Source organism: Lupinus angustifolius, chromosome LG16 (assembly GCF_001865875.1).
Source record: "Lupinus angustifolius cultivar Tanjil chromosome LG16, LupAngTanjil_v1.0, whole genome shotgun sequence".
Lineage (NCBI taxonomy): Eukaryota > Viridiplantae > Streptophyta > Magnoliopsida > Fabales > Fabaceae > Lupinus > Lupinus angustifolius.
The window spans coordinates 20,335,804-20,348,419 of record NC_032024.1 but is presented as its reverse complement, the minus strand read 5'-3'; the positions used below and the strand labels follow the sequence as shown (position 1 = coordinate 20,348,419).

At 31.0% G+C, this 12,616-nt stretch overlaps 2 protein-coding genes across 2 annotated transcripts; one reads left to right on the top strand and one right to left on the bottom strand.

Moving 5' to 3' along the window:
- Positions 652-996, top strand: LOC109329420 (auxin-responsive protein SAUR32). The gene has a single exon (XM_019563084.1). The coding sequence runs from the start codon at positions 652-654 to the stop codon at positions 994-996; it is 345 nt and encodes a 114-aa protein (XP_019418629.1).
- LOC109330377 (CDPK-related kinase 3-like) lies at positions 6,020-11,057 on the bottom strand. Its single transcript, XM_019564559.1, has 11 exons — positions 10,283-11,057; positions 9,216-9,346; positions 8,918-8,959; positions 8,561-8,669; positions 8,393-8,471; positions 7,993-8,289; positions 7,381-7,490; positions 7,037-7,144; positions 6,814-6,876; positions 6,527-6,694; positions 6,020-6,346 (listed from the first exon to the last, which is right to left on the bottom strand). The coding sequence occupies exons 1-11, from the start codon at positions 10,847-10,849 to the stop codon at positions 6,212-6,214; spliced, it is 1,809 nt and encodes a 602-aa protein (XP_019420104.1). The 5' UTR covers positions 10,850-11,057; the 3' UTR covers positions 6,020-6,211.

The following is a 12,616-nucleotide window of genomic DNA, read 5'->3' as shown; positions in this document are numbered from 1 at the left end:
AATCATGATGATGAAAAGTGTCCTTAATCAAATGGTTGTGAAGTCAGGTAAAAAAGGTTAACATGTATCTGATTCCAACCCACTTTTCCTATATATATATATATATATAAGACTTATATATATCATATGATATATTCATATTTGATTTAATTTTCAACAAAAGATGCCAAAGACAATGAAACCCACCAAAATCCAACGGTGTAGACTTCTCCGACTCTAGTAGAAAATAGAGTAACTCTTATGGTCTTATTCACACTCTCTAGCTCTTTCTCATAACCCTTTTGTGTATATATATATGCCCTATAAAGTCTTTGTTTGGAATGCATTTCTCAATTGTATATCAACAACCATGGCCAACATATCAAACTCTCTAAATTTTACCCACTCCTCTCTTATTCTCTTCATGACACAAATCGAACTCCCTTTCTTAGCGTTTTCACCTTGTTTTCTCGTGAATTTCTAACGAAATACGAGTTTAGGAGTATCCAATAGTGTCTAATATAGGTACGTCTATTAACAAAATAATCTTAAAGCTCATTTTTTTTTGTCTTTATTCTTGTATTATAAGTGTCTATTTACCCAACAACTATTTTGAAGTATCAAAATTCATTTGCTAACTCTCTTTTTTTATGCTTTTTGGTTTTTGCAAAGATGGGTAGTGAGAAGAGTTTAAAGGTTTTTCATTTGAATCGCCAAGTACATAACCAACATCACTATGGTAAAAAACAACAAGAGATTAGAGATGTTCCAAAAGGTTGTCTTGCAATTAAGGTAGGTCAAGGAGAAGAGAAACAAAGGTTTGTGGTTCCTGTTATATACTTCAATCACCCTCTCTTCATTCAACTACTAAAAGAGGCTGAAGAAGAATATGGTTTTGATCAAAAAGGAACCATAACAATCCCTTGTCAAGTAGAACAATTTAGGAATATTAGAGGCTTGATTGATAGGGAAATAACCCTTCACCATAATCATCATATTGGTTGCTTTGGTTTGTGATCAAGATCATAATCAAAACACAAGATATCAAAGTATTGATGATGAAGAAAAAAAGAAGGAAATGTTATGGTTCTTTAAGGTACAAATGATTTGTCCTTGTAAATTTCTAGCTTTCTTTTTATTTCTTCTTTTTTTTGGTATAATCAATGGTACCCCACCCTATTGTAAGGAACTAATTCCTTTTGGGTGTGTGGTTGTCTCTCTCAACATATGTCAGTTATAGATACTGAATCATCGACTTTTTTGTCTATATGAGAATTCAGTGAAGCCTTACACTATTAATTGAGTGGTGAATATAAAAATGAGATGATGATTATGCCAAAATGTTGCTTCTCCTTATAGGCTTTGTTATTAAATTGTAGTGGAAAAAGAAAGATGCTTTTCCATTTAATGGTATTGGAATAATTGGTGCACTACCGTACTTGCACGTGTTTAATCATTCAATCAATAAAATAGCAAAAATTTGAGCTTTTATGAGGATTTAAGTGTAATATATGAATAATGGAAAAGAATTTTCTCCATTGGATACATAAGTTATTCTCTTTACTTTTACATTTAAAATTAAAAATATATTAAATTATATCTAAAAGATAAAATGTATCTATATTACATTATATTATTTTTAATTTTTCATATATTTTGCTCCAAGCCGAAATTAAGCCTTCATTTGTTTTGGGTAACTTTAAGAGGAAGGAAAACGAGAGGAGAGAGTAATAAGAGAGTTTTCATTTTCCCACCATTTGGTAGACAAGAGAAGTAGAGAAGAGAGAAAAAAGTAGGGTGGGTCCCACTTCAAATTTTTTCTCCTCCCATCAGCGAAGAAAGTGTGAAGGTGAGTTTAGATTTATGGAATTACACTTATACCCTTACTTTCATAATGTAATGATAATCCTACACCAATAGAAAAATACAATATAACATGGGTATTATTGTCTATACAATAAGTATCATATTTCTTTCTCCCTTCTTTCTTTTCTCTTTCTCTTCGATCAAACAACTTTTAAAATCCACTCCCTTTCTCACTACTTTATTTCTACTCATACTATTTCTTCATATCTTCTCTCTTTCCATTTTCTTCCATCAACCAAAGGAAGCATAAGTATCTTTTGCCTAACAATACTCATCATATAAAAAAATAAGAACAGATAAATTGGAGCATCACTAACCATATTCCAAGTTTTGATATAATTTAGATATTCTTTAATAAAATTATATAAATTATTTTTCCATTTTTTATACTTACACAAATAACTCATAACTTATATACATAATTACACTAACTATCACACAAGAGACATAATGGTGACATTTTAAGCAAAATATATTGACTCTTGTACGTTTTAGACTTGTCTCTACGATATATATCATATTTTGTTTATATTGATTACATTTATCACATTTTCTATCTAGAAGATTATACTTATGTGATTTGTGTGGTTATAAAAAATGGAGAACTAATTTTTATAATTTTACTAAAACTCATTTGTAACATACTTTATACTTTATTATCACATTGTTATTTATATGGAAAACTTTTTAAATCACATAAAATAATAATATGTATTTCATTAATAATCAAAATTTTAAGATTTAAAATGTGAAAATTAATTTAAACTATATATTTAAAATCTAGTTTATGTTTTTTAACTTCCTCCATAAAAAAAATTGAAAAATACTTTGCAAAAGGAAAGAATCGAATTTAGTGAATGTAGGGCCAAAAAAAAGTTTTATTTCTTATTTTGAGTCATTGGATTTGGCGTGGCCAAATGATGTTAGGACAACAAAATACACTGATTTTCTTTTGGGAATGTGAACTTTGTTAAGAAATTTAATATTATAAATATTAGTCAAACTTAAAATATGAGTTATTTCAAAAATTTATTAGAGAGAGAAAATTCACTTACTTCAAGAGTAAAATTTAAAAAACTTAATTCTAGGTAAGTTGAATGATTTAGATCTATTTACTAATCCAAACCATTTGATTTCCCTATAATTAATTGCTAAAATGTCGAGTAAGTGGATTCCTACTCTTTATTATATAGGTAAAAATATTATAAACTATAAAATAATAACGATTCAAATAATAAATAACAAGATAAATAAAATTAATTAAATCCTAGATAAAATAATATTTTATCAATCCATATATATCTAACACCTCGCACCAAGCTAAAGTTTAGTAAGTTTTAAGCTTGTTACAAATAATTAATTTTAAAATAAAAATAATCATATAATTATATGGGCTTCATAAAAATCATTGAAATATGGTATGAATTACAAAAACTAGATATATAATCAATATCAAAATGATCGTCGATATAAAAGACAGTCACGACTAATATAATCACCACTATGACAAACGTCGCCACCAGAATAATCGCTAATGAGAAGAGAATTTGTTGGTATAATCACCATTAGATTGATCGCCAATGGGAAAGAAATAATTACACATAATTCTCTAAAAAAATTAATGAGAGAAAATACATGATCAAAATGAATGTCGACAAAAATAAAATATAGTTGTATAGTTACCATTGGAATGATCATTAATAGCAAAAGAAATCACTACTAACATAATTCGTTAATGAGAGAAAAACATATTAATGAAATAATTGTTAGTGTAAATATTACTATATATATATATATATATATATATATATAAGGAAGAATGTGAATTGAACATGTAATATGAAATTGTGAGATTTGAAAAAATGAATGAATACTAACTAGAAGATAACATAGTAAAGAGGAGATGACTAATAGAAGTTCTGAATTTTTTACTTCTCGTTAGCGGAATATTGATAGAACAAGTCGTAGATGATAAAATCACTCAGATACCATGTAAAATTTTAAGATGATAAAGATTGGTTAAACTTATATATAAGTTAGTTCAAACAATTTATTATATAGACAAAAACTATTACGAACGACAAGATAACAATAGGCCAAATAATAATCAATAAGATAAGCAAAGCTAACTAAATCATAAATAACATAACCATCTATTAATCTAAATATATTTAAGATGGACTATTTTCAATAAATTTAAATACTTTTTTAATCTTATACTGTGTCAAACCTACATTAATTTCAATAACTATTATAGTACCATGTAAAAATCAAAAGAAAGGGTAAAAAAAGGAAAGATGAAACCAAAGAGAATAACAGAAAAAATATTATCTTCAAGATAACATTATCTTCAACATTACCTCAACTCCTCTTCAGAAAATGCAATAAGATGTAAGATGTTCTCTATTTACTTGGTTTCTTATTTGTAACTTGCTTCTAAATATTCTCAATATATTTAATAAATAGATAGTATCTCAATCACGGAATAATTTAGCATAATATAAAATATTGAATTTAATTCTGATTTAATCAAAGAATCACTAACTCTCATATGAAATATATGGACAAGAAATGAAAAAGATCTCAATATCTTCCCACTTTACTAGAAGAGATCCTTATCCCATAAACACTTGCATGTCCATGTGAAAAATGAGGCTAGCATGGAGAAAAATTAGAGGCATAAATAGAGTTTGGATTAATTTTTGGCTTGGAAATCTGAATGCAACTAAATTTCTGAAGTAGTGAATGAGCAAAGACAAATAAATCTAAAGTAGTGAATTTAATTTTAGTTCCATGTCCAAAATTAATTATACAATGATTAAATTAATGAATTATATGAATATTAGTGAAATTTAAAAAAATAAGTAGAAGAAACACTATTGTGTTTGTTTAAATTAACCTCTACTTTTCTCTTTAAAAGAATAGAGGGAATAAGGTTGGAAACAAAAAAAAATTCTCCAATAATAGAGAGACAAATTATATATTTTGTTTGTGTATTTAAGAGTAAAAATGTCATCACAATAAGTTTATAATTTGTAATTATTAAAACTCCATCTTTTGGTCAACTTTTTCGCTTATAACAATTTCATAACCTAAGTTCAAATTTAAGCTTTAAGTTGATAGGCGATTTATAATGTTATTTTCCTATGGTTGTGGTTAAGGTTGAATCTCTTTTCGTCCTAAAGTTTTATTCACAAAAGAATAGGATCTATTAAATTAATCAGTGTAATAATGTTGTCAATATTTTTGACGAATTTGAGCCTCCAAATGTGATCATTGAAGTTATTGTTCATTTTCTATATTTTGGGTTTACTTGACTATTGTTTTCAATTCAATAATAATAACAAGCAATGATGATCACAATGGTGGTTAGAAAATCACAGAATTAGAGATAAAATAATCTTAGGAAATCAACCCTTTCATACATCTCATGATTATATGCACATAATTCTATTGTAGTTTTACTTGCCAAAATGGAACATAAGACACCAACTTGGAAAATTCATTAAAAAATTATGCTATTTAATGATTCTAGAACCCTTTTTTTTTCTTTTTAATATAATTTGGGGTTAATAGAACAAAAAAAATTGGCTGCTTCTAGTTATAAAAGTTAGTGGATGGTTCACTTTATTGCAATTGGGTTTAAATTATAATGGAGTCCAAGTGGAATTATTAAATCAAAAAATGTTCATAACCCTTTCAAAATAGGATATACATATGTTGTCTCACACTTTGTGGCACTCCATGGGTCATGTGCTTGTGATTTGTCAGAAAAATAATTAATAATTAAATTTTAACTTAAATATTTGTTTTCTGACTAATCACAAACTCATAGCACATAGAATGGGACAGCAGATGTATATTCTCAAAATAGTAGGACTAGTGACATTCGAGTTTATAGTATAATTGACCATACTATTTTTCTCAACCTATAGAAAAGAAAATAATCTTTTCAGGATACATGGTTAACTACTTAACCTTCCTAACATATCTCGCTCATAAGAAACTTGATCTTTTAGTAATCTACTACAATACGTCATAAATAATTGGGCAGTTTTATAGTATAATGGCATGAAAAAGCAGCCATATGTTAGTACAAATTACTTTAATTTTGACTTTCATAGTCATTTTCATGCTTTCACCAACAAATTAATAAACAACATCATTTGCAAAATAGGGCAAGAGGAAGGGTTTTTAACATAAAATTAACTCAATATTTCCCATATTAGCATTTTTCTGGAACATTCATTTATACACATTCTTCTTTTCCCCACCCTCAAATAAAAATGAAGAAAAAAATTCCTTAAAAATCTATAAATCGTTTATCTTCCACCTTTATATATATGAAGAGGGTTAAGACTTAAGACTAACGTTGTCTTGGGTTTGAAGTTCTGAGAGTAACACCATGCAAAAATTTTGTATATCCAAATAAATTAAGTTTTCCATCATCTCTTATCCAATCTTTGAGAATTGAATAAGCTGAAGGACCAAGATTCAATTCCTGCATCCACAAACATAGACAAGTATAACTATTAAGTACATATCAAACTGTAAAATGTCGACATGCATCGCAAGAGTAAAGCTGCATACATTTATCAGCTCGTACTCATTTCGTATGATTTCACTTCAAGCATATTATCAAATAGAGGCTATATTAGGAAAAGAAAGTGAAAGCACTTACTATTGCTAATTCTTCAATAGATATGACACGATTGCCCTCTCTTTCAAAGTGCTCAAATGCATTGTTGGCAATATCTTCCCATTTATCAAGTGCCTCTAATTGATATGTGCTAGTTGCAGCTGCACAAAATTCTTCAAAATCCATTTTTCTATTTGCAAGTGGTTCCATCTATAAAATTATTCAACCAAGAAAATTAATAACAAAATTGTATATGTAGAAACTAAGCACGAAACACGTAAATGAGATTGCATGGCGCTCGCCAAAGTTATATAAGAATGATCGCTAACCGTGTTTATGATGTCAAGAACCTTCGACTCGCTCATAGCATCGGTTGCATGTCGTGCAAGAGCCTGCAAAGACGACAACTTTTCAAAACACAGATACGATCATGCCGATATGAACCGGGGAAAATTTATGCTAGCCGTGTTGATGAAATGGCCATACAAAAATAAATAAATTCAACTCAACCATAACAAAATTGATAGGGTTTATAGGGATGCAGCAAATAACCATTTTAAAATTTTCAAGGGATACATATCCATCTCTATTTGGTTCCAATAATCTGAATTGTGCTCCAAGATACACCAACTCTTTCTCCGTCAATGCTTTCGAAAGGGCCTAGATAAAAATGAAAAATATGAGTTAGAATCCTATTGCAGGAAATGTCGAAAACAAGTAAACGATGCCTAAGTGGGTCAATTACATGGATCAAACAACGAGATTTTGTTCTATCATAAATCAAGTCTTAGAGTTCAGAAAGGCCATTCAGATCTAATGCTTTTTTTATACAAACTAAATTCCCCCTAAAAGTTAAACTCGGCATAATCATATTCAAGAAATGAAATAAAAATTACCTTCGCTGCTGCGCATTTGAATGGTGTTGCATGAAGATAAGACTTCACTAATTTATAAGTTAATATATCCAAAGGGATAGGGTGGTTGTCGTCCCTCAACCACGGATGAGCTGCAGTTACGAAAGTGCGCATTAATTAGTTTTCGAATTCAATTTGCATCAATTAGTTTTCTTCTCGATTAGTCCTTAAATTACAACTATTACTGAAATTGGTCCCTCTGTTATATCACCACTATAGCACTAACGGTGAACCAATTCAATGGTTTATTTTTGTATGAATCACAACCGTTAGATCATTCATATATATTTTTAATCCAAGTAGAATATAAATTTAGCATAAAAATTGTATTTTTCTAGTTAGTGGGTAAGTGCTAATATTAACATAACGGGGCAGAGGGACCAACTTCACATATAGTTGTAGTTTAAGGACTAATTGTAAAGAAAAAATAGTTTGCAGTGTCTTTGCAAAATGTGCATAGTTTTAGCAAATGTTCGTGCGATTCTCTGTTTCTATGTGTATTCGCCAAAAAAGTAAGAATGTCGTGATGATTAAGAAAGGAACATGTTAGAGGATCTAACACCGGCCATAATCTAAACTGATATGATAACTTACCTAGAGCTTGGGCAGCAGACATTCTTTTCCTGTAGTCCTTGTTTAGAAGCCTTTTTACAAAGTCCTTGGCCTCTGGAGATACAGAAGGCCAAGGTAAATCGTCAAAGTTAGGATCAGCTCTGAGCACGGAACGAAAAATCCCAGATTCTGTTCGTGCCCAGAAAGGTCGACTTCCACATAATAAGATGAAGGTAATAACACCAATACTCCATATATCTGCTTCTACACTATATGACCTGTGTAGGACCTCCGGTGCAACATAATATGCACTCCCGACAATGTCATTCAGCCGTTCATCTGTATATCGGCATGTGAGAAGGGAAAAATTAAGAGGGTTGGCTTTAAGAAAAGATATCATTTTGCAACTACAATGAAAATTAAGAATCCTTCTAATTATTACCTGGTCTAATGAAGTCGGATAGACCAAAATCGATAAGCTTCACATCGGCGTCTTGACTTCTTGAAGTGAAGAGGAAATTCTGTAAAACCGAACCAAGATAAAGAATCAGCAATGTTCCTTACAATCTCACCATTTATATAAGTAGAAAACAAAGTTTAAAGCACGAACCTCAGGCTTCAAGTCACGGTGCACAACACCTTGAAGATGACAAAAGGCAACAACGCTGAGAATCTGCAAAACTATAACCTTTGCGTCCTCCTCCGTATACCTTCCTCCCCTAGAATAGAAGAGAATATTCTTCAATCATAGATTGTATCAAGTCGAAAATCACGACAACATAAAGGATTGGTCGAGTGCACGAGGCTCCAATCATTGTGATCCTAGGTCACAAGGCAAAGTAACATATAAGCTGTTTCCACAACTAGAATCCGTGACCCTAGGTCACGAGGCCGCAACCTTAACGTCGCGCAAAGGTTCATCCTCATAAAAAATCACAAATAGTGTAGTACAACAAAGAAAACTAACCTTGACAAAATTCGGTCAAGAAGCTCCCCACCTTCACACAATCTGATAAGGAAGTAAAATATATATTTATGTTCATAAACGAAAACAAAAAAAACATCACATAAAGTCACGACACGATGCCGCATTATGCATGCTCCCCAAAATTCAACTTATAGCTAAGCATACAGCACCCTCCATCAAATTTATGTTGAATAGAAACTTAAAAGCAGTTTATCATGTATCAGAAGGAAAATGAACGAAATAAAGAACGAATAATTTCTCATTATAGATAACATTGAAAGTAAGATAAAAGACATACTCCATAACTATGTACACATTATTCGAATCCTCAAAAGCATCATGAAATTTGATGAGATGTTTATGGCCGGATAGAGCTTTTAATAGCTTCACCTCTCTACGAACATCTTCGATTGCTATTGCCGTGGTCATCTGTGAAATCAATTCTTATCATTATGCAGTAAAAGGCTGATTCGAGATATCAATGAATTAACAAATAAATACAGTTCGAAATGCTTTATGAATTAAACAAAATGATAGTGCCTACTACTACATATGCCAAAATAGCAAGGTTTTAATTATGACATTGTTTCGGAACTCCGATCTGGCATGAAATTTCTTAACTTCATAAAAGGCAACTTTCAATCACTGCCTACCTCGAATACCACTCGGGAAGGAAATGGCGGTAAAAACAAATACACAACTACACGACAAGCATCATGTCGTGCAACAACAACCAATCAATCTCATAGATTCCTAGCAAAGATTGACGGACACTGAACAACAACAATCAAGTTGAGTCGGCTACATGAATCAAACAATGTCATAATATCCTATTGTAAATCATGTCTATCGGCAAACAACTGAACTCCAAATCAAGCAAAAATCAACCTGAATTTCCCAAATATCATTATCATAGATTCCAAAATAATCACAATCAATACAAATACCCAAAAAAAACAAATCATATCAAGTAAGATCAAGTGTAAATCCCCGAATTCCTACTTACAAAAAAATTGCACATCAAATGAAAAATTCTAACTTGCCCCAAAAAAACCTCAAATGTCAATCAAAATACTCTTTCTAGCATCAATCTAAGGAAAAAATTGGTCCCTATCATACACTATATTGATCCAAATTTGCGATTCTTAGAAACGACTTCAAAAATAAACTCAATTCTTAGCATGATTTTAAATTTTGGCAGCAGCATTGCACTTTTTTGGTGCCTACATAACCATATAGCTATTAACATATTTTCCCGCGATTTTTCGCGAACAGTAAACACAATATAACCACAACCACAATTTAAAATCATATTTTCGGCTACGAATTTCGGTGATCACTCCAACAATATTAATATTGCAGCACCTTAGCCTTGGAAATGATTTTAACAGCAACAGGCTTGTTGTTAAGCTCACCCTTCTTCCCTCTACCATAGCAAGTATGACCAAAATGCCCTCTCCCTACTTCCCTTCCCAATTCATACTTTGCACCAAAATTCTTCCCATAACCAAACCTCTTATCCAGTGCCTGCTCCTCCGTCGCCGCCACCGACTCCTCGGGGCTTCGGCTTCGCCCCTCCTCCGGTATCGTCCCCTCCTTCGGCGTCTGCTTCCCCAGCCGCTTCACCAACGACGCCCTTATATGCTTCGCCGGAGACGGCGGCGGAAAATGCCTCCGGAAAAACCTCCTCGGCGTCGTACCCCTCGCCGGAGACGGCGACACACCTTCACCGTGAGGGTATGGACTCGGCCATGGGCTTGCCTGAGAAGAAGACGACCTCGCCGGCGTGTTTTTCACTGAATTATAACCGTTACCAACGGCGGAGATAGGAAGAGGAGAACGGTCACCGTCGCCGTCGCCGGTGGTGGTGGTTGTGTTCGGAGCATGGTCGTTTTCGGAATTTGGGTTTGTTTTGCCGTAACACTGGCCCATGGGTTGAAAACGTGAACCGGTTGGTCGAACCGGAACCGGTTCGAACCAGAGAAAGTGAAAAAAATGAAAAGAGAGAGAGATCTAGTGTTGTGGAAAGAAAACGATAAAAGAAGAGAATTTGAGTCAGGTAGTTTAAGAAAGAGAAAGTTTTTAAGTGATTTTGGTGTTTGGGTTTTAGAGAGAGATAGTGACAAAGAGAGACAAGACTAAGACTAGAGAAAAAGTGAAGACGAGGTTTCTATTCTTCAAGTAATAATGTTTTCAGATAAAACATGTCTTAGTCTAGTAGTGTAAGGTTCAGTAGGAAGATCAAAAAGTAAGAATTTGGTTTATGGAAGCGACATTTATTGGAAGGGATATGCAAAAATCTGGAAAGGGATTAATTCATTACTCAATAAGGGTTAGAGGATATCATTGATAGTACCAAAAAATATGTTGTATGTTAAAATGATCAAAATCAATAATGATAATGAATTTTTAATTTATGTATGTACTATCAAGAGTATTTCATCAACCTTTAATTAAGGAATTAATTTATTTTGGATTGTGTGTATGTTCATTCCAAGAAGTATCATCTTAAAAGTGGAACTCATCATCTTTTAGTCATTACGTGATTCTAGTAACAACTTATATCATATATTACCAATCTTGTTGATATAATTAATTTTTAATTAACATGTTTTTTGATTAATTTTAAAAAAACTTATGAGATAAGATATGATAGAGGAAATGTCCAATTGTATGACAAATAAGGGTAGATATATGTTGTCTTAAAATAATATATCATTTCATGTGTTACTATTTGTCATTTGTCAGAAAATAATTAATTATTAAAAATTTAATTTAAATATATTTTTTCAATCAATTATAATTATTAGCATATTAAGTGACACATACTGTGAGACAGCAGATGTGCTCCCGATAAGCAAATTATTCGGGGAGTGAGACACAAACACAGAAGAGAATCTTGACGGTGCAGATTGTGTTGAACACTTAGATCGCGAGATCAGAAGCGTTGGATTGGGAAGAGTACACTTTCTTTGTCTCTGCTTTTAGTTTTGTCTTTTCTTACATTTGTAAATGGATAGAGTTGTCAATTAGTCAAATTATTTGGAAATAAATTGTTTTGAACTCAACTGAGTCAATTTATTTAGTTAAATAATAAATAAACTCAACTATTCAAGCTCTTTAAATTTTGATAAGAGTTTTATAAAATAATTTGTATTTGTTTTTTTATAAATGAAAGGAGCAAAGATAAACAAAAGATGGGGTATATAAACTTCATCCTTTAAATACTTTTCCTTTTAACTTATTTTCTATTTTTTAAGTTACTTCAATAAAAAAAAATGTTCCAAGTAAGAATTTTAAATTATTTTCTATTTTATATTTAGTCCTTTTAAATTATTTTCTATTATAGATTTGTAGTCTGAAATCCATTTTCTAATACAACAATTTTAGAAAACTGAAAATGAAAATGTGTATATCTTTTAATTTTAAAGGCATTAAACAAAAATAAAGTTATACAGTCAAACTGAAAACCATAAATGAATTGCAGGACTAATCTATTAGTTTTGCCAAAATTTGGTGATCTATAATATGAAAATTAATAAACTTGTGACTTATGGTATAAAATTATAAAAATGATGATGAAATAATGCATTAATAAACCCATTGTTTTTGTCAAAACAATAAAAATAATTAAATTTTAAATGACTTGATTAATTAAACTCAAACTTTATATGTTTTTTAAAACAAATGAAGTTCAAG